The sequence below is a fragment of the Cyprinodon variegatus genome, unplaced genomic scaffold (genome assembly GCF_000732505.1).
Source record: "Cyprinodon variegatus isolate N-32 unplaced genomic scaffold, C_variegatus-1.0 Scaffold84, whole genome shotgun sequence".
NCBI lineage: Eukaryota > Metazoa > Chordata > Actinopteri > Cyprinodontiformes > Cyprinodontidae > Cyprinodon > Cyprinodon variegatus.
Window position 1 is genome coordinate 896556 of NW_015150537.1, and position 19264 is coordinate 915819.

The window sequence follows — 19264 nt, forward strand, 5'->3', positions numbered from 1 at the left end:
AAAAAGGGGGAGCACATGTGTATGCTTGTCACTGAGGGGCTGGGAGAAGGACTGAGGGAAGTGAGGTAGCTGGCCACAGCCGCCATATGCTGACTGGATTCCTGTTCATGTGTGTGCAGAGTGCTGGCCGGCTGGGGAACACGCCATGGGAAGCTCACATCTCCTCAACAAAGGCATGCCTCTAGGTAAACCAACAGCGCTCTGCTTTTATGTGCACAGATATGTGTGTGTGTGTGTGAGTGAACTGGTTGTACATTATTCTACCTTCAGTTCAGTCTCCCCTCCCCCTTCCCTCTCTTTTTCTGTCTCCTCCTCCTCTCAAGTCTTTCTCACACTGTTATCTGTTTTATCGCTCACAGAAAAGGAACGCTTGGCCTTTTCTCTGAAGCCCTCTGTGTTTGTGTGTGTGAAGGGAAAATCTATCTATTGAAGGCTGCTCCACCACCTCTACTCAAAGCGACAGAAATAGATCTCTCTCTCCTTTGAGGGCTAGCAAGGACACATATTTCCCTCTCATTGTGCTTCTTTTATGGAGCGTGCTTCCCTAAAGTGCACACGCTTACGGTCTGCTCGGACTCACGTGCACGTGAACTCCACTGGCACATGGATCCAGGCACAACCGCGCGCTCTGACGTTTACACACAAGTGATAAATGCACCTTGTGATGGTGGCTGGAAAAGACTATTCTAGAAATCCTTGGATCAAGGTAGGGCTGCAAGGAATCGGTGGAAGGTGGGGGTCGGTGTGAAGATAAATGATCAAAGCAGGGATCTCTTCATCGCATCAGAGTTAAAGCATCAGATCTACTTTTAACTGCCTCCGTCTATCGGTTTTGAAAAGCACCTCGCCAAAAATAGCCCAGTGTTGCAGGAGAAAGAACAAGGAGTGATGGTTTAGGAAGACGTATGTGTAAATCAGTCTGATCCAGTCATGGTGTTTGTTTCTACCGGAGAAGATGTACTGTAGGTATGATCTGTTCTCGGCCTGATCTCCGTGGGGGACAGGTTTGATCCGACTGCAAAAAGATCAAGACTGACAACATAAACAGATGTCATTTCATCACATCCACAGAATCAGATTTGTGTGATGAAGAACTAACATGTGATTCTAGCCTTCATCCTGACAGCAGCTCGTTGGGCCTGTTCACACAGCTCTGTGTTCGTGCTGGATGTCTCCAGGCTGTTTCCCTCCTGGAGGCTTCATCTTGTCCCCTTCAGAAGTCGGGAAAGGAACTGCTGGGTGACATGTCTGTTTTTAAATAACATTACACTGGTTTAGATTAGGAGACAGCAGCCAGGGCTCACAGGGTTTACTTCACAGTTATATGCAGAAACTGGATTTTCTTGCAGGGAGGTATGCTGGTCTTTCTCCTAGGTTTATGAAGTCTTGTTGAAAATCAACTGGTGAAGTGGAGTCGGTTGTGCTTTATCAGTTTAATTTTTCTGCCTCTGTTTTATCAGTTTTACTTTTTTTTTTTTAATATTTGGTTCCTAAATATTGTAGCTGGTGGGACCTTAATTAGTGCTGCACATTTAGGTTAAGTTTTCACAGCAGGCCTGACCATTTTGCTGGGAGCTATGAGAAACCTAAACCCATCATGATCTCTGATTAGAGATTATTTTTGAATTAATATTCTAACCACCTGCATTTGATCCTTGTTACAAAGAAAAACACTTAAATGTTATTTAGATAGAAAGCTATAAGTAGAGGCATGGCTGTCTAGACATTTTGGGACTATTATGTAGAGAAAATAACAGGTCTAGAGAGTAGCATCTATTAGTCAGCAGGTCATGATGATTATTATAGAGAGCACAGATTTCCTGACTCTCTGCTTTGTTGTTGTTTATCTAAACGGGTGAGTCAGATAAAACTGCTGATGAAATAACTAGAAGCTGTTTATCTAAAAGCTGCTGCAGCCTTGTTGTTACACACAAACACCAGGTGTTCACTAGAGTTAAACCATCTCAACTGTTTTCATTCAAACATTTGCTGCAGGGTGCAGTGCAAGACGTTCCTTCTGCAAGGAAGTCAAAACCTTCCCAATATTTCCCAGCAAACACAAAGTAAACAGGCAGGTGAGGCAACCATGAAAACAAGCAGCAGTTGTTCTGTGCATGCTCAGGCATATTTTCTTAATTCACGCACAGTCACACTCGGTTAGCTTCTGGAGTTTTTGCTAAGCTGCAGGCAGGAAAATCACAGCTCCGTCTGGAAAATTTCTGGAAAACCTCAAAGCAGCACTGAAAACAAACTCCTAGGAATGTAGAGCCTTTTATATAATGAATATTGCTTTTAAATAGGACATTTCCATGCCTCATTTTTGAAAGAGCCATTAACTTTATTGAAATGATGCAAGATTAGCATGTTACCCTAAATATATAACATGCTTTAAATCACAGCCTCCCTAAGAGCAGCACTATGTCCTAAATCATTCAGGCTGTTATCCAAATAGAACTGGGGTGTTTCCTGTAGTACAAGTATTGTATAAGGAAGTACTTCTTCAACTTCTGACATGTTTAACATAAGCTGAGCCATAACAGTCAGGAAACCGAAGACAATAGCCAAGTGGGGATGCCTCTTCTGATTGGCTAAAATATTAAACCAGCCTATCAGTTAAACATTTCCCTTTTTCCTGCAGTCCTGCTGCTGCTCAGCTTTATTGATTTATGAAGTACTGAAGCACCCAGCTGCTGCTTCTTTGCAGTATTTTTATTCCATTGCACAAACATTCTGCTTTCTGAGCTCGACCTATTTCCATTTGTTTCTGATTTCTGCACCTAGAAAAAAGGAGAACAGAGTTTGAGGCCAAATTATGGCCCTGTAGCCGACACTGGTGGGAACAAAAGCCTGCTGAACCTGAAGCAGCTTGTTGAAGCTGATCTTTAAGGAGCCTGGGTGGGAAGGAGACCTGCGGGGTGATTGTGTACGCACTTCTATATCAGATGTCAAGGTGTGTGTCAACAAGCACGGAAATGCAGCTCTATTCTCCTGTATATGGGTGGGGCAAGGTGTGAGGACAGGAAGGAACGAGGACTAGTTGTGGGGGTGGTGGTTTTTCCTCTCTGCTGTGGATGAAACAGAGGTGTGGGAGCAACAGAAGGAAGGACTCCATGTTTTCCTAGAGTGCGTGCACCTCTCTTTATATAAACATGAAGGGTTTTTGGTTATTGACAGATGGACAAAAAGGAAAAAAAAATAGTGACAAAGCCAGGAGAGATAGAGATCTGATGGCGAGGGAACAACACACAAAGGGTGGAAAGGGGGGTAACCATGATTATCATCATTACTGACAAAGCTCCACTTTCAGTCAATTTGCACTGAACATGTCTGACCTTGTTTCTAGAAGGAGAATCAGGGAAAAACATCAAAACATTTGTGATCCCAGCTCACTACGCCTTCACTAAAGTAGATTGGTAACAGTAACCTGGCATTTAAAGGCATAAAGAGGTAAATTAGCACCTATATTAGGCAGGTATATAATTAAAATCAGTCATGTCAGAATATATAATTTAGGGGCCATTTATTTTTTTGGTCTATCTTCCAGTATCCGGCCGCTCACACTGAGCCTTGTTCTGCTGAAGCTTTCTTCCTGTTCAAAGGGAGCTTTTCCTCTCCACTGTTGATGCATGTATGCTCGCTGTGAGGATTGATGCAGAGTCAACAACGCAATGCAAATGAAATGGAGCGAATCCTGCAAAGTCATTGATTGGATTCAATCAGCTGGGTTTCCTTAGAAACCTTTAAACCAATCTGACTGCAGGATTTGGTTGAATTGTATCAGTAAAGGGCCTTAAAATGACTTATGTTTTGTGAAATGAAAATATAAAAATAAACTGAGTTGAATTTAATCTGTCCTCACAGAGCGTTGCCTAAGAACTGATCCATTGTTATTCTTGTTAGATTCTTTTTCCTTTAAACCCGAAAATTGGCTATTTTTTAGCTGTATCGTCTGTGAACAACTGACACAGAAAGATGTAGACATGAACTTGATTTTGTGGGATTTTTTTTATTTTTTTTTATGGAAAAACGTGATAAGTGGTGTTCTTTAGCACTCAGCCTTTCTACCCAGATTCATATAGAAAAATGTGAGTGAAATAAACTTCAGAAGAAGCCAGGAGGCCTAAAGTAACCTGGAGGAGCTGCAGAGCACCACAGCTCAATTGGAAGAATCCACCAAAACAACCATTAGTTCTTAAATCTGGCCTTTAAGTCAGAGTGGCAAAAACAAGCACTGTTTCCTACTGGAAACATTTGGGAGAAAATAATCTTAACATTGAAAAATTAATGGATAAAACTTAAACACAGGAAACCACTCTAACACAGCAACTATGGGGTAAAACACAGAGGTGGCAGGATCATGCTCTGGGGATATGTGATGGGAAGTTTTAAGGAATTTCTAAATAAAGGAGAATCCTGGATGAAAATTAGGCTGAAGAAGACCTGAGATTTATTCCTAAGAATGACCCAGTCAAAGTACAGACCTAAATTCTACTCATAAAGAGTGGCTGGACTTCACAACTGATGCTCACAGATACTTTTCATTCAACCTGTCATAGTCTGAGCTAAAATGGGAAAAAAACTTTAGTCTGTAGGTGAACAAAGCAGAGAGAAACAAACCCTAGAATATTTAAAACTGGAGCAGCATGAAGAGGAGTCAGTCAATACAAATTCCAGCAAAACATTAAGATTAAAGTTGGCTTTTATAATGTCAGAAAATGAAAGCACTCGGTCGGTTTTCTTAGAACAAATGTCATGGCATGGCCCCCTCTCTAAAAATCTGCTTCGGCTCCAAATGCTTTACACTCCTGTGATGGAGCCTGAATCCAACTACAGCTGCACAGAGAAGCTGTCTGGAGAGCAGAACCAGAGCTGAAGTTGGAGGCCGTCAAGAGGACAGTTCGTTCTGTGAATAATCCCAGCAGTTGGACCCTCACCACCCTCTGTGCACTGGAGTATTTCAAATAATGAAGAAGGAAGGAAGGAATGAATGAATAGAAAACAGCTTTATGGACAAAGGGAAAAAATTAATTGGACAATAAAGACTTGATTAGTGTTTAATGTGAAAAGAAAAGGGAAATACACAATTAATAGCTGCTGAGGTTATTCCGTGTAAGCATTTAGAGAGGGAGGGTTAATATCTACAGTGCAGTGTGATGCAGGAGGGTGTTTTTATTATGAAGTTAGAATTAGCCGTCTGTAGAGCTGGAATGAGAGTTATTTCTTCCCTCTCTCCCATTGTGGAATCTGTTAGAGAAACTTCTCACCTGACGGTAGAGCAGAGGGAGCTGGATTATTTCATGCAGCTGATATCCTGCCTGTTTAATCTGAAAGCAGGAGTTTAGAAACAAACCGGGCCTCCAGGTGTTTCCATTCAGTTTACATGAACCGATTGTTAGAAGGAACATTTGTGCAGCACCCACTCAGTTAGAAAGGCAGCATACTGACTTGCAAGTGCAACCACATGGAGGCGGATCCTGCTGATGTTATACCACAGCAGACTGTGAACACTGCAGAGACCCAATCTGCTCAGCTTCATCTAAAATCTGACAAGTTGTCAAGGTGTTGCAACGCTAAGCAGAAAGCGGTGTCAACCAGTTCTTTGTGAGTTTCTATTTGCTTTAATCCAGGATAGAAAGTCAGACATGTTGGCACAACAATGCCGCCAGGGAAAAACAACTGATCCACTGTTAAAGCTCTTGGTTCTTTAGCAAACCTTAGCTGGGAAATGAAGAGAAGGAAGTTCAAATATAAATTTAACTACAGAGAAAAAGGCACCTGAGCTCACATGATCTCTGCATTCAAGCAGACCATCAACTCTGGTTAGCGGGATCAGGGAAGCTGAGGTGGTCCTGTCAAGAAGACAGAAGCAGAGATGGAAAAGTAGCATGGAGGCACTGAACAATAAATACTTCTTAGGTTCGAAAAGGTAAATGTCAACTAGGTGCTCTTTCTAGGAAAGCAGATCGATTTTGAAATAATAAGTATCTTTTTTTAATTTATATTATTCCAAAATATATGTATCCCTTTCTCAAAAATAGGTGAAACAAAGCTTTCTTTTGATCCCAGCGATCAAACCCTCTGTACTAACAGCTTCCTGGATGTTTTCTTTGGTGTTTGAATGATTTATCTTTGATGAAGAGGTCAAAGTCTTTCAGGTCCTCCATCACCCTAATGTTTAACTCCCTCCACAGATTCTGGATTAGATTAAGGTCTTGACTGTCTGGACAAAGAAAGCCATTAACCCTTAATCTACAAGGGCTGTGAAAAATTTTTTTTTTTTCCAGCAGATCTTATGAAAAGTTTCTGTTTCGAATCTTTTTTTTAATATCCTTAAATTTGACAGGAAGTGGATCATTAGGATTATTCATGTCAAATTCTAGAAACCAGTAAGTTCCTGCAGGACTATCTCAGACTATTCCACCATTTATACATCCAGACATGTTTCATTAACCTTCATCTGACCTGTGCATACAAACATCAACTTATCAGTGCATTTAATGAACAGGAGGAAAAAATGCAATTTACAATGTATATTCTGCTAATCGCAACTAGACAATCAATGGAGCCGCTCCTTGTTCTATAATCTTTAATCATGGTGATCACACCGTGAGAATATGCTACCAGCCTAAAACTATTTGCAGCAACACAAGACACAACATAGAGGATAAAAAAAAGCTTAATTACTGGTTTAACTTAATACAAAAAAACAAATCAGCTGAGAGTCGGGATTAATTTCTTACTCTTGAATGGTTTAAGTGTTTATTGGACTCTGCTTTGATTAAATGTACGGCTGAATGTATGCATTAGGGGCAGGAAGTTAGATTAAACGGAAAACAGGAAAATGTAGAACTATTAGGGCTGAAGACAAACTGATCCACTATCATCACTACAGCGATATAGTTTAGGAACACTGCATTCTGACTTTATGCTGATATTGTCTGGATGCATTCTTTTCTAGTATAATCCAGCCCAATTTACAGGAATAGAGCTACCAAACCTCAGGCCTCTGATCCGCGCATCCAATATTCTGCACACCAAAAAGGTTTTTCTAGACAGATTTATTCTTTACTCTCGGGTATGTGTCCATCTCTAGGTTCCTCGACATCTCAGGGGAGACATTTTGAGTGAAATGACAGACAGAGTTATTTATTGAAGATGTCAGCCTGCATGACAGAGAGAAGAGGAGGAAAAGTCAGCAGACAGTCGTCTGTATCAGCAGAAACCAAGGAGGCTGTCTAACCTCTGCAAGTTATAGAGTCAGAAGATTATTTTCTGAATCTGAACATTTGTTTCGCGGGTTGGGAATTTGGAACGGTTGAGGTAAATTTTTAAAGAAAATTAGTTATAAACAATGACCCATGAGAGGAGCCATTTGACACCATCAATTATTTTAACTCTTCAGGACCTAACAGCTCTTTCAGGGTAACCTTTTGACCTTAATTGATAATTAAATACCTCTTTAGATGAAAAAGTGGCAGGAGGGCTCACTCTTAATTCATAAATAACAGATTCGGGTCTGATTTCTAATCACGTGGACGTCTGTTCTCCAGATATGCATCAACATCTGCAGTAGGCTGATACAGTGACAGTGTCTCCTATCCGGTTGAATAGGCTGTCCCTGCCCTGGATGTCCTCACCTGCTATAGTTTTCATCTCACAGTAGCGTGGACACTAAATTATCTGTAAACCAAAATCACTGAAATTACAGAAAATTAAGTCTTTAGTTTCACTCTATGAATGAAATGAAATGAAACATGAAACTTCATACATCATATACATCATATCTCCAAACAATAAGTCCCAAACTCTCTTGAAGTTAATGTACAGAATCTTCAGTTGGATTTGAAGTGGTTCTCTAAGCGGCTTTGCCTCCTGTGGAGACAGGATGATAGATCTGCACCAAGCTGGTCCCCTCTTGAAGGTCTGGTAGGACAGGAGAGATACATTAAAAGTCATTCAGGGAGTAGGACAGAGGATAGGCATTAAAATGTACTTTTATGCTCCTGGGAGCATCGGGTCAAAGTGACTAAAGGCTCTGCAGAGCTTTTAGGAAGGCTACTGTGGACTTTATCTGTTTGCCAACAGACAGAAGCAGAAAACAAGGACATAAAGGTGAGGAGTTTAATGAATGGACTCAGACAGCAGGTTGATAACAGAGGAACACACAGTATCATCTAATCAGAACTTCATTCTGATCTGATATCATGGATTTCCAAACCAGCTTCACAACTATGCTTCCTAAGCCCGACTCTATGGCCCTCAGGTTTCTGCTAAATGTCCACACACGCAATAAATACTCCTACAAGCTTCTTTACTTCATAAGGCCACACATTAACGCTTCCTTGTGCGTGTGTTTAAAAGGTTAATGTGCAAATAGTCCCACAGAGCCCCAATATTTCCCACACCTGAGTGCTTGTTCCTTCTCTGTGCGCGTATGGTTGTTTTTCTACGCACGCGCTCCTCCTCACATGTGGACCTGTTTCTGTGCGCTCATTTCAACTTTTGTCACTTTAAAGGCGTAAAACACCAGACTAAGCAACCCACCTTTGAATTTTGATTTGATGTATTCCTCAGAAATAAATTTTTTCATGCAAAGTACACTGGATTGGATATTCAATATAAAATCCCAGATTAAGCTAATTAGCCAATATCAGAGCAGAAATCTGATCCAGGTATGGGATAGGAGCAACTCTGGTTAAAACCCCTCTAGTCTTCTCCTGAGTTAGGATCTCTTCCTTTCTTTCATGTTAGGAATCAGACCCCCCATTATGAACGGGCCCATGCACCCACGCCCCCTGGTGGCGCTGCTGGATGGCAGAGACTGCACAGTGGAGATGCCCATCCTAAAAGATGTAGCAACGGTGGCCTTCTGTGACGCCCAGTCCACACAGGAGATCCACGAGAAGGTAAGGCTCCCGCTGAACCATCAACACACATTCAGAGGTGTTTAAGGTAGAAGGCAGCATTAAAAGTGAAACTCGAACAACTCAAGACCTAATAATTAATCATAGGACTCACTGGGTAAACAATGGGGTCTATCAGGTATTGTTGAAGTTTCTGCTTTTTTTCCCGACACTCAATAATCCGAACATTTGAGAACCGAATTCAGGCTTCATCTCCACAGCAGAACAAAGACCAACACTTTCTGCTCTCTCCTGTTCATCTTACAGCATGTTTGCCAACATCAGATAGGTCCCAATAAAGAGCTCCACACATCTGTTTTACCTGTTTGCACAATCTGTGATTATTCATATTATGAATAATTATTATTTTCAGTGCCAGATGTCTCTTCTTATTAATCTTGCTGGTGTATCCATTTCATTTAAAAGACTCCAAAACTTTCAAACTTCCTGCTAGTGAAAGAAAATAAAACACATTCGTCTTGCAGAGGAATATGTTGATGCTTACCAAAGTTTTAGGACTGTGTTTAACTTGTAGTTAATAGCTTTTTTTTTAACCTCATCAAGTTTATTGGCTCTGTGTGGAATCGGTTTCTCTGTTTTGCCTCTCTGAAGGACATCTGCTTTCTGCAGCTGCAGCAGATAAATAAGAGCTGGTTCTCAGAGTCTGGCCATTAAATATTTTTGCACTTCTCCTGTCCTTGAGTATAAAGCCCATGCATCTTTGTGGTGATGTGGATGCTCAGTTTTACAGTTTTTTACTTGACTTTTACTTAAGTTACTCAAATAAACCTGGTTGATTGTTCTTGACCATAACAGTGCTTAGATAGTCTTATTTTGCTGTAACCAACTGATTCCCTATGGAGAGAAAAGGTGCAGTCAGTAAAGTTTTATTATTGCTACATTAATGATATATCAATGTTACTCTTTGAATGCAGAATCAGGATATCAAACATTGAACTAAATTGGTGTAAAGGAAGAAACTAAGAGACCAAGGGATAGAGGAAATAAAAGCAGAAACTTCAAATGTGGGTCATGTTCTGTTCTTGAACAGCCAACATGGATGGTAAATGGATTTGTATGTCTGGCAGGGTTATGTTCTTGGTGTCTGCCAGGCCCACCATCTCTGGGAGCGTGATCAGTAGGCCACAATATGGGAGAAACAGATGGCTCAGCCTCTTGCTCTCTTATTGGCTGCGTATGAAGCAGAGTAATTAAAAGGGGGTTCTTTACTATAACCGAACCACATGTCGTTTTTAATCCTTTACACAAACAAGAAGCAGTGGGCTGACTTCGTTAGAACAGTATCATACAGATAACTGGGAACCAATTTAAAGGAGGGAGTTAAAGCGGTTTACACAGTTGCCTTTCTGTTCTGTTTGTGAATTAAATTAATGCCTTAGTTGCTATACTTCAGTCTCAATTAGGAGATTGTGACTATTGCCAGATACAGACAGTTTTATCTGCAGTTGATAAATTGAATGGAATGGAATATATTTATTTACCTAGTGAGAAAATGTGTCGGTGAACAGTGCAGCACAATTGGACAGAAGGAAGCTTAGAGGTAAAAACCACAGATAAATTATATGACGAAGAAAACAATTTCAAAAGCTAAACTGTGCAGAAGAAATAAAACATATCATACAATATAGTGTGTTTTTTAATATAAAAGCTTTTACTGGTAGAAAATTGGGAATGTTTAAGTTTAAAAGAAAAAAACACAGAGGAGGGACGATGTTTCTCTGCTGGTTTTGGGATGCTTCGGGCGTCCCTGAGACGAACCAGAGGCGGTTTCTGGATCCTGGATCAAAGAATGTAAAACTTCTGTGATAATTCTGGTTGTAGAAATGTTTATTGGGCCTATGGGGAACAGGGAAGATTATGCAGTTTAATGCAACTGGGAGGAGGGATCTGTGGAAGTTGTTCTCTGTGCATCTAAGGTTCACAAAGAAAAAAACATCCTCAACTGTAATCTATACATATAAAACCATTATGTTATTCAGGTACAGGTTGATTGACTAATAAAAATGCAACAAAGGTTTGAGAAAAATGTCTCCACTGTTTGACACACCTTTTCTATTAGAGGAATGTCGTCAGGAAATGACCTCCTGTAACACAAGTGTTCCTGAATCAGGTGTTATCGGCTGTCTGCTTTTTGTCTGCAGGTCCTCAATGAAGCTGTAGGGGCTCTGATGTATCACACAATCACTCTGATGAGGGAAGACTTGGAGAAGTTTAAAGCGCTGCGCATCATCGTTCGCATCGGCAGTGGCTACGACAACATAGACATCAAATCTGCCGGAGAGCTCGGTACAAACCTCACGCAGGCTCAAACATGCTAATCAGGCGCTGCTACAGCGTTAGACTAGAGCTTCCCAAACATTTCAGGCTGTGACCTCAAAACTAACAGCGTCACACACTTAATTTCACTCTTTATTCATTTTATAGTAAATAAAACAAATGTGTTTTTAATTGTACATTTTTAAAATAAATTAAGAGGAATTATAAGTTGTATCTATAAATTGATCATTAAATACTGAAATTTGAAAAATTATTTTAAATTCCTATTTCTTAAAAAACAAAAATCATAAATTTGTTTCTTCTTAGTGTTGTGATTTAACTGTGAAAGTGTAGCCAATGAGAAAGCCGTTTACATCTGAGAGCAGTGGTTGGTTTAATTCTGTTTTCAGTTTAATGTTAAATGGAGTGGTTTAAGCAAAAAGAAAACATTAAAAAGGATTTGAAAATGTACAATTAGAAAATGCTTTTTAAATTAGATTTTTTCAAATTTCATGATTTTAATGTTACATTTGAAATGGCTGGTTTTATGGAAAGTAACAAAGTACATTTACTTGATTACTGTACTTAAGTACTTTTTTGAATAGCTTTACTGGAGTGATTTTTTTGTGGGGCGTAGCTATAACTTTAACTCAACATGTGATTCAAATATCGTACTTTCTACCCCACTATATTTCGATGAAGCTGCTAGTTACTTGTTACTTTTTTGCTCAGCTTAGCTTCGGAATCTGCTGTTGCTGTTTTTCTTTCTTGAAGTGCAATTTCAACCTGGCAGATAGCAGCCCTGAGGACTGAATTTGGACAAGATTGTTTTTGTTTCCTGACAGTCCACAAATGTGAGGAACCCAGGGCAGATATTATTTGTACTTTATAAATTTTATTAAGGCGTTAGTTGTTGCCATGTTGTTCAGTAGAATGAGTTCTCAAATCAGTTTTAGTTTCTTTGTGGTAATAGATTCAACCTTAAACCTCTATTCCACAGTGAAAGTGTGAGGCAAATCAACACACTTCTGTTTTCCTTTTGTTTTGTTTTTGAATAATACAGAAATTTACAGGTGGTGTAGCTTAACCTTCGCTGTCATTATTAGTTTTTTTTAGATTTTGCTTTTAATTAAACTTTTATTCTGTTTTTTATTTAAATGATCTTCATCTGATGGATGCCTTGGCTTGATGCAGATCTGAGGGACTTAGATGTTGCAGCTCACAGACTGTGGCTGAGACACAGAGAGAATGATGGAGAGAAAAATATCTGAAACTTTCTGCAATAATTATGTAGTCGGTTGCAATATCCTGCGATAACATCACAACTCTTTGTTTAATATTCTACAGACGCCAAACACAGACAGCCTAAATAAAGCTTCAACTAACCGGAACTTTCTTTCCTTTCCAACAGGCATAGCTGTATGTAACATGCCAGCAGCATCAGTGGAGGAGACAGCAGACTCCACGCTCTGTCACATCCTCACCCTGTACAGACGCACCACCTGGCTGCACCAGGTTTGTAGCTCTGCAGCCCAGATAACAGACGCTGCTGTAAGGAGATTTCAGTCAACTCCTTCTGAGTCGATCTGTCGGAGGTGTGCATTTGGTCCTCACCGTTTTTAGTTTCGACAATAAGTAATAACTCATCTCTGACAAGTGACATATAAGCAAAATTGAACCATTTCATTTTCTTTAGAATGTGGCTGTATTTGAAAGACGTTGATGTAAAGTGTAGAAGGTACAGTAAAATGATTTGTTCCTCAAATCATTGCATAGACCCATGTGTTCTAGTCTTCATCACAATAAGGTGCACAGTCCTGTCAATGAATTACAGCTGGATCACGATGTGACTGTGGTGTCCGCTTGGTTCTGGGAAGTGATGGTAAATCTGTGTTCCTGTCAGGCTCTGCGGGAAGGAACGCGAGTTCAGAGCGTTGAGCAGATTCGAGAGGTGGCATCAGGAGCGGCGAGGATCAGAGGAGAGACGCTGGGACTCATCGGGCTTGGTGAGCATCACGGCTGACGTATCTACAGCACAAACTAAAATAAAAAAGGCACTGTGTTAAGCAAGGCCGTGGCATTAGCATGATGGAGGGACTGTTTTCTTCAGTGAGGACAGGGAAGCCAGTCAACTAATGGGAAGATGGATGAAGCTAAATCCTGAACCATATGAAATTAAACACAATCTCTAGAAAATGGTTATAAAGTGCCTAATTTAAGCAGTATGAGAACTTCTAGAGGCAAATGTAAACGCCCCACCTCTTTCTCTCTGCCTAACTGCCTGTTGGTGTTGTGTTTGTAGGCCGGGTAGGCCAGGCTGTAGCCCTGCGAGCGAAGGCTTTTGGCTTCAATGTGATTTTCTACGACCCGTACTTGGCCGACGGCGTAGAACGATCTCTGGGACTCCAACGGGTCACCACACTGCAGGTAAATCCACACAAGACTTAATTTCTGCCGTCCTGTGCTTTCTCAGGCCTGTAACAATAAGTGAAGGCCCTGCAGACGGGAGGCATGGTTGTGTAAATGATTTAAATGCTAACATGCAGTTGGCCTGCATCTATTAACCAGGGATGTTTATGAAACAAATCCTGCAGAAACTATCCACTGAGTTTTTATTGTGCTCTCTGGTTGTTTTCCTCCTCAGGACCTTCTCTTCCACTCTGACTGCGTCTCTCTGCACTGTAGCCTAAACGAGCACAACCACCACCTGATCAACGATTTCACCATCAAACAGGTGCACCCTCATACTCCAAGCTGAGTTAAATCAATGTGAAGTCGTATCAACTATAAACATGTCTTTGTGTGATTGCATGTTAAAGATGCGGCAGGGGGCGTTCCTGGTGAACACAGCCAGGGGGGGTCTGGTGGATGAGAAGGCCCTGGCTCAGGCTCTGAAGGAGGGGAGGATACGGGGGGCCGCCCTGGATGTTCATGAAACAGAACCTTTCAGGTAAGGAATTTAAAGGAAATTATCCGTAAGGGGAATGTTTTCATCGGAGACGAGTCTGCACTCTTACACCAAAGCCATATGATCAGCTTCCAACTATATCTGGATAAAATAAGAACTGATTCCTACTCATCATTTAGGGATTTTAATGATGAATTTGACTCATTATTTCAGGCTTGATTTAAGATAGAACAAACAGCTCATTGATTTATAAGTTAAGATGCTGGTTCAAATGTTTAGGTGAAGAAATAATACAGACAGCCTCAGCTACACATTATTACATATACACGCCCACTAATATCTTAATAAATGTCTAATATCTTAATAAAGAGGAAGCAGACTTTTCTAGATGTTTTCTAAGAATTCTAGCTTTAAAGGTACAGTGATGGAATATACAAACACATATATGGTTCACTGCAGCCCCCCAAAAAATAAGAATTAACTCTTGGATAAAATGATTTCTTTAATTCAATTTAGTTGCATCTAAAACAAAAAGAATTTTGATCCCAACCCAGATTTAAAACATTCCCTTTGTTGTTGAGTTACCGTGGTAGAAGGTTCCCATTATATTAGGTAAACTTCTGACAGCTTTCCTGGCTAACAGCTAACTCCTAAAAAACTAAAAATATCAATCTAATGCCAGCTTTGGCTTCCTTTAAAATAAATCCCATTGAAATAATGTATTTAAAGAAACGTTATTTCATTATGTTGTGAGCCACATTTTCTCCAACATAGGTTTGCTCTGTTTTCCTGAAACTGTAAATAATCCCCTTCTTTAATTGTGAATTTCCTCTGTAATTGTGCAGATCAGTAAAGGCCTAGAAATGTCCACCAATCAACTTCTGTAGACCCTCAACATAAACTGTTCCATTTGATAACTTTATCACCCAAAATCCAAACAAGTATTACACATGATGCGGATGCTGCTCATTTTGGGTGTAAATCACAGTTTTTCTCTGGTGTTTTAAGTTGAAATGATAAAGTCATGCACAAAGGAATGTTGAGTACTGTTTGCTCTTTGACAGCTTCAGTCAGGGTCCCCTAAAGGACGCTCCCAACCTGATCTGCACGCCACACGCAGCCTGGTACAGTGAGCAGGCATCTCTGGAGATGAGGGAGGAGGCAGCAAGGGAAATCCGAAGAGCTGTGACAGGTTGGTGAACAAACATGTTGCATAAACATGTCAATAACTATACTTAATGTGTCAAAGCATGACATGTTTTAGGCTCTACACTGAGGGTTGTACATAAAGATATATGTTCTTTAGAAAACAGAGATTTCTAAACCTAGTAGCTCATTCTTTCCTGATTTTTAAAGTCATTTATTCCTGCTCTGAGTGGTTCAATGACTTTACAAAACATTGACCCTCTATCCCTGGTTTATTTGTTTATTTTTGTCACATGTCTGTTTTCAGGTCGTATCCCAGACAGTCTAAAGAACTGTGTGAATAAGGAGTTCCTCACACCCAACAACCACTGGGCAGTCGACCCAGCTGCAGTCCACCCTGAGCTGAACGGGGCCTATAGGTACTAGCTGGCACTGGAATTAGCAACCTGCGGTTTAAGACTTTTTTTTCTCACATTTCTTTGCATCACCTTTGGATTTGCAGTCCAACTGTAATTCAAGTAAATGATCACTATTTTACTTTAAGATCAAGTTTATTAGCTGCTAGGTTGAGAACACCCTGCTTTAAAGAAGTATGCAAACGCTTTACATATTCCTCCTATTAGAAATGCAGACTTCAGTGTATTTTTATTAGGGTTTTTTTACGTGACAGATCAACACAATGAAGAAAAAACATAAATGGCATCTATTTATTTTTTTAAGAAATAAAAGTCTCAGCACCCTTGATGTGATACTCGGTTGGGACTAGAGACTAAAATGGTTGACCAACCTTCTTTGTAAAACATCTCAAACCCAGTTAGTTTCTGGGTGGAGAACATCTATTAAAGCAGCTTTTAACTGTTGCCACAGTTTCCAAGTTCATTTTAGTTCTGGAATTCCAACACATGTATCTGCTTTGATCTAAACTATCCATAGAATTGTGCTACAAGGTGAACCACACTCCATTCATCTACAACCTTTAACAGGTTTTCTTCCAGGATTGTCAGCATGACAATAATAAATAATGATAAATTGCAGTAATATATGTCCTCTACATAGTATTTTGGTCTAGTTTAAACAAGCCATGTTTTTCTTTATATTAGCTGGGTATCCAACATGACAAGCTATGAACAGGATTTCTCTTTTTCTTTTGACAAGGTCTTCTTTTATTCACTTTTTAATAACCAGTGAAGTATATGCATTATTTTCCTTCTGCCTCCCAATTATGCTCTAACTTTTGTTGCTCTGCCACATAAATGTAAATAAAATCCAATGTTGGTGTTTTGTGACCCACAGTGACAAAGGTCAATATCTATGTTTTGTGATCCAATCTGGAAAATTCTCTACTACTGTAAGAGTTCAGCTTCCATCTTAGTCTCTTTCATTCCCCCCCTCTCAGGTATCCACCAGGTGTGGTGAGCTTGCCAGCCGGTGGCCTTCCTCCACCGGTCGAAGGCATCGTACCAAGCGCTGTTCCGATCACGCACACCCTCCCGCCCGCTGTCGCACACCCACCTCATGCACCATCGCCTGGACAAAACACGGTGAAACCACCAGAGGGCGATAGAGAGCAGCATCCAAGTGACCAACTGTAGCCCACAGGCTTGTTTACCCAGCAGGTTCAGGTTGGATTCACATCTCCATGGCAACAGCTTCCCACCAAACAGGTCACACTTCATAGGTGGAGAAGAAGACAATAATGAGTAAAAGGAACGGATAACTGACAGATGCTTTAATCCACAAATAGGACAGTTTTCCTCTAACCCTGTTGCTCATCTTTTTACATTCTTTGACGGAAGTGAAAGAAAAAAAACAAAAAAACTATTATTTTAAATGACGTGTCCTTTCCTTGGTTTCATGTGAAAGCAGTTAATAGGTTTTAAACTGAATGTAACCTGTTTGTGTACAGATTTTAGATCTTACTGATATTTCAGTCTGAACAAGAACTGGTGTGAGAATACAATTTCTGCTTTTACTTTTATTTTCCCTAATTTAGCAAGGCCCCCCAAAAAGAGGAAGCTTTTTGCACACCATCTCAGGAACCTATGTTTCCGCAGTTGGTACCCTAGCTTGTTTTATAAAATTTTTTTCTTTTCTGAATAGTTTTTATGCCACTCAGTGCTTTTGTTTTTCTACCTGCTTGCCTTCTCGTGTCCCGTTGCATTAGAAAAGAACGACTTTTACCAGATATAAAGTTGATCTGGTCTTTGCTTCTGTTGGTTTTGCTAAGGAGCATGTCAATTTGCTCTGGGGACTTGTGTAAATGTTCGACCTAACTAAATGTGTAGTGGGAAGAAGGGTTTGTAGAGGTGGAAAAAATGGCATAGTTGTTTTGGACCACTTTATTCTGATGTGTGATTTAAATTTTCGGGGTAAGAAGGCCACACAATGAGAAGTTCTCTACAGTTTAAAACAGTCCTGTGGGAAAATAGTGCATCCTACCTGTGTGATTTACAAATCCTTGCAGCATTCAGGTAGATATTGGAGCAATTGTTGCTCCGGTTCTGACCATCCTTATTGCTTTAATCCAACATTCCACTCTGCAATTAAAACTACATTATATTAGTGACCTGTGCAGGCTAGGCTGAGGGATCAGGTAAGGGGGAAGTTGACTGATTAGCATTCAAATACAAGGAGCACAAGTCTGCAAAGGAAGAAGGAAGGAAGACCAGCAGCTGGACATGATTGAGAACAAGAAATCCACAACCAGCACTAAAGAGTCGAGCACAATGAGACACTGGGTCCACTTTCCTGAGATTAGGCTCAGATGAATTCATTAACAACCAGTCACCATAGGAAGGAAGGAGTCTTTCTGAGATTAGTGTAAACTCTGACTTGGTGAGAAAAACGTGTCCTGTTTGTGTATCTGATCACAGAGATGTTCTTATCCTATATTATCATCCCAGTTTTGGCCCCGTATGTCTCTGCCCTGCAATAGACTGGTGACCTGTCCAGGGTCACCAGGCCACACCTCTACCGTGACCCTTACGGACGGTTGGAAGAAGATGGATGGAATTTGTTTCCATAAGAAGTTTGAATTGTGGAGGGCGGGATTAATCTCATCACATCAGTAATAATTCTGTACTAACAGATAAAACGGCTATTAAAGAAAGCTTCCCCCCATCTGAGGAACTTTATGCTCACAAACAACACCCTCAGATGCCCCCTCTAGCTATCTGTCCTAAATACATTATGAATAAAATCTGGTTCTTTTTCTTTAGTTTTGGGTTGCCATCTCCCTTGAATTGTAGATAAGTATTTTATAATGGAGGAACTATTTTAGATGAGGAAGAATCTGGCTTCTTTGCTTGCTTTCTTCCATAGAGCTCTGCTGCTGTAATACCCATACCAATCTGACATATTGTCTTTAAGATGGTGCCGTTACAGACCAGACAACATCCTCCATATATGGAAGTGCTTCCTGTTTCAGAGGGCACATCAACAAGGGTTATTTATGTGTCTGTTTTTTTTTGTTTGTTTTTTTTTACCTTAGTTTTGTGCTTTAAAAAAAACTTAAAATGCCAGTCTTTTCAATCATTTGTATGTTAGTATTTTCAGGGTTCCTGGCTCTAAAATCTGATGATATTTTGCACTTTAAGTTGGTAACTCCAGCCTATAAAAACAGTTTAAACTTCCAACTTCTCCCCAAAAAGATATCAGAGTTTTATTTGGCTGCACAGTTCTATCCTCTTGAGAAGAAATGTGTGCTACTTTCCCCATACAGTATGAGCACAGAGAAGTAAAGGCATTTTTTCTCCAGGGAATCCTGGTATCCCTTTAACACTTCAAGCCGGGTCCTTCCCAAATGTACCATTTAAGCACCCTCTGTGACCCTGTGTTTATGTGTAAATATGGTGTTCTGCTTGCCTGTGTCAATGTGACTTGGTTGTATCTGTGTCTAAAAAGAAGCGCTGGTAGGTGGGGGGGCTAGATCAATGGCTGCCCTCTAAATTTAAAGTTGGACTGTGAAATAAAATGTGGTTAGAAATGTTATTCAACATTTGATGCCGTAAAAGGCATCATTCATCTTAAT

At 40.3% G+C, this 19264-nt stretch overlaps 1 protein-coding gene across 1 annotated transcript; it reads left to right on the top strand.

The window, feature by feature from the left end:
• Nucleotides 1–9: 9 nt before the first annotated feature.
• ctbp1 (C-terminal binding protein 1) lies at nt 10–18425 on the top strand. Its single transcript, XM_015373280.1, has 11 exons — nt 10–185; nt 8752–8906; nt 11066–11210; nt 12592–12695; nt 13084–13186; nt 13483–13607; nt 13825–13914; nt 14000–14130; nt 15153–15280; nt 15542–15653; nt 16631–18425. Exons 1-11 carry the CDS (start codon nt 146–148, stop codon nt 16824–16826), a joined length of 1329 nt encoding a protein of 442 aa, XP_015228766.1. The 5' UTR covers nt 10–145; the 3' UTR covers nt 16827–18425.
• The last annotated feature ends 839 nt before the right edge of the window (nt 18426–19264 follow it).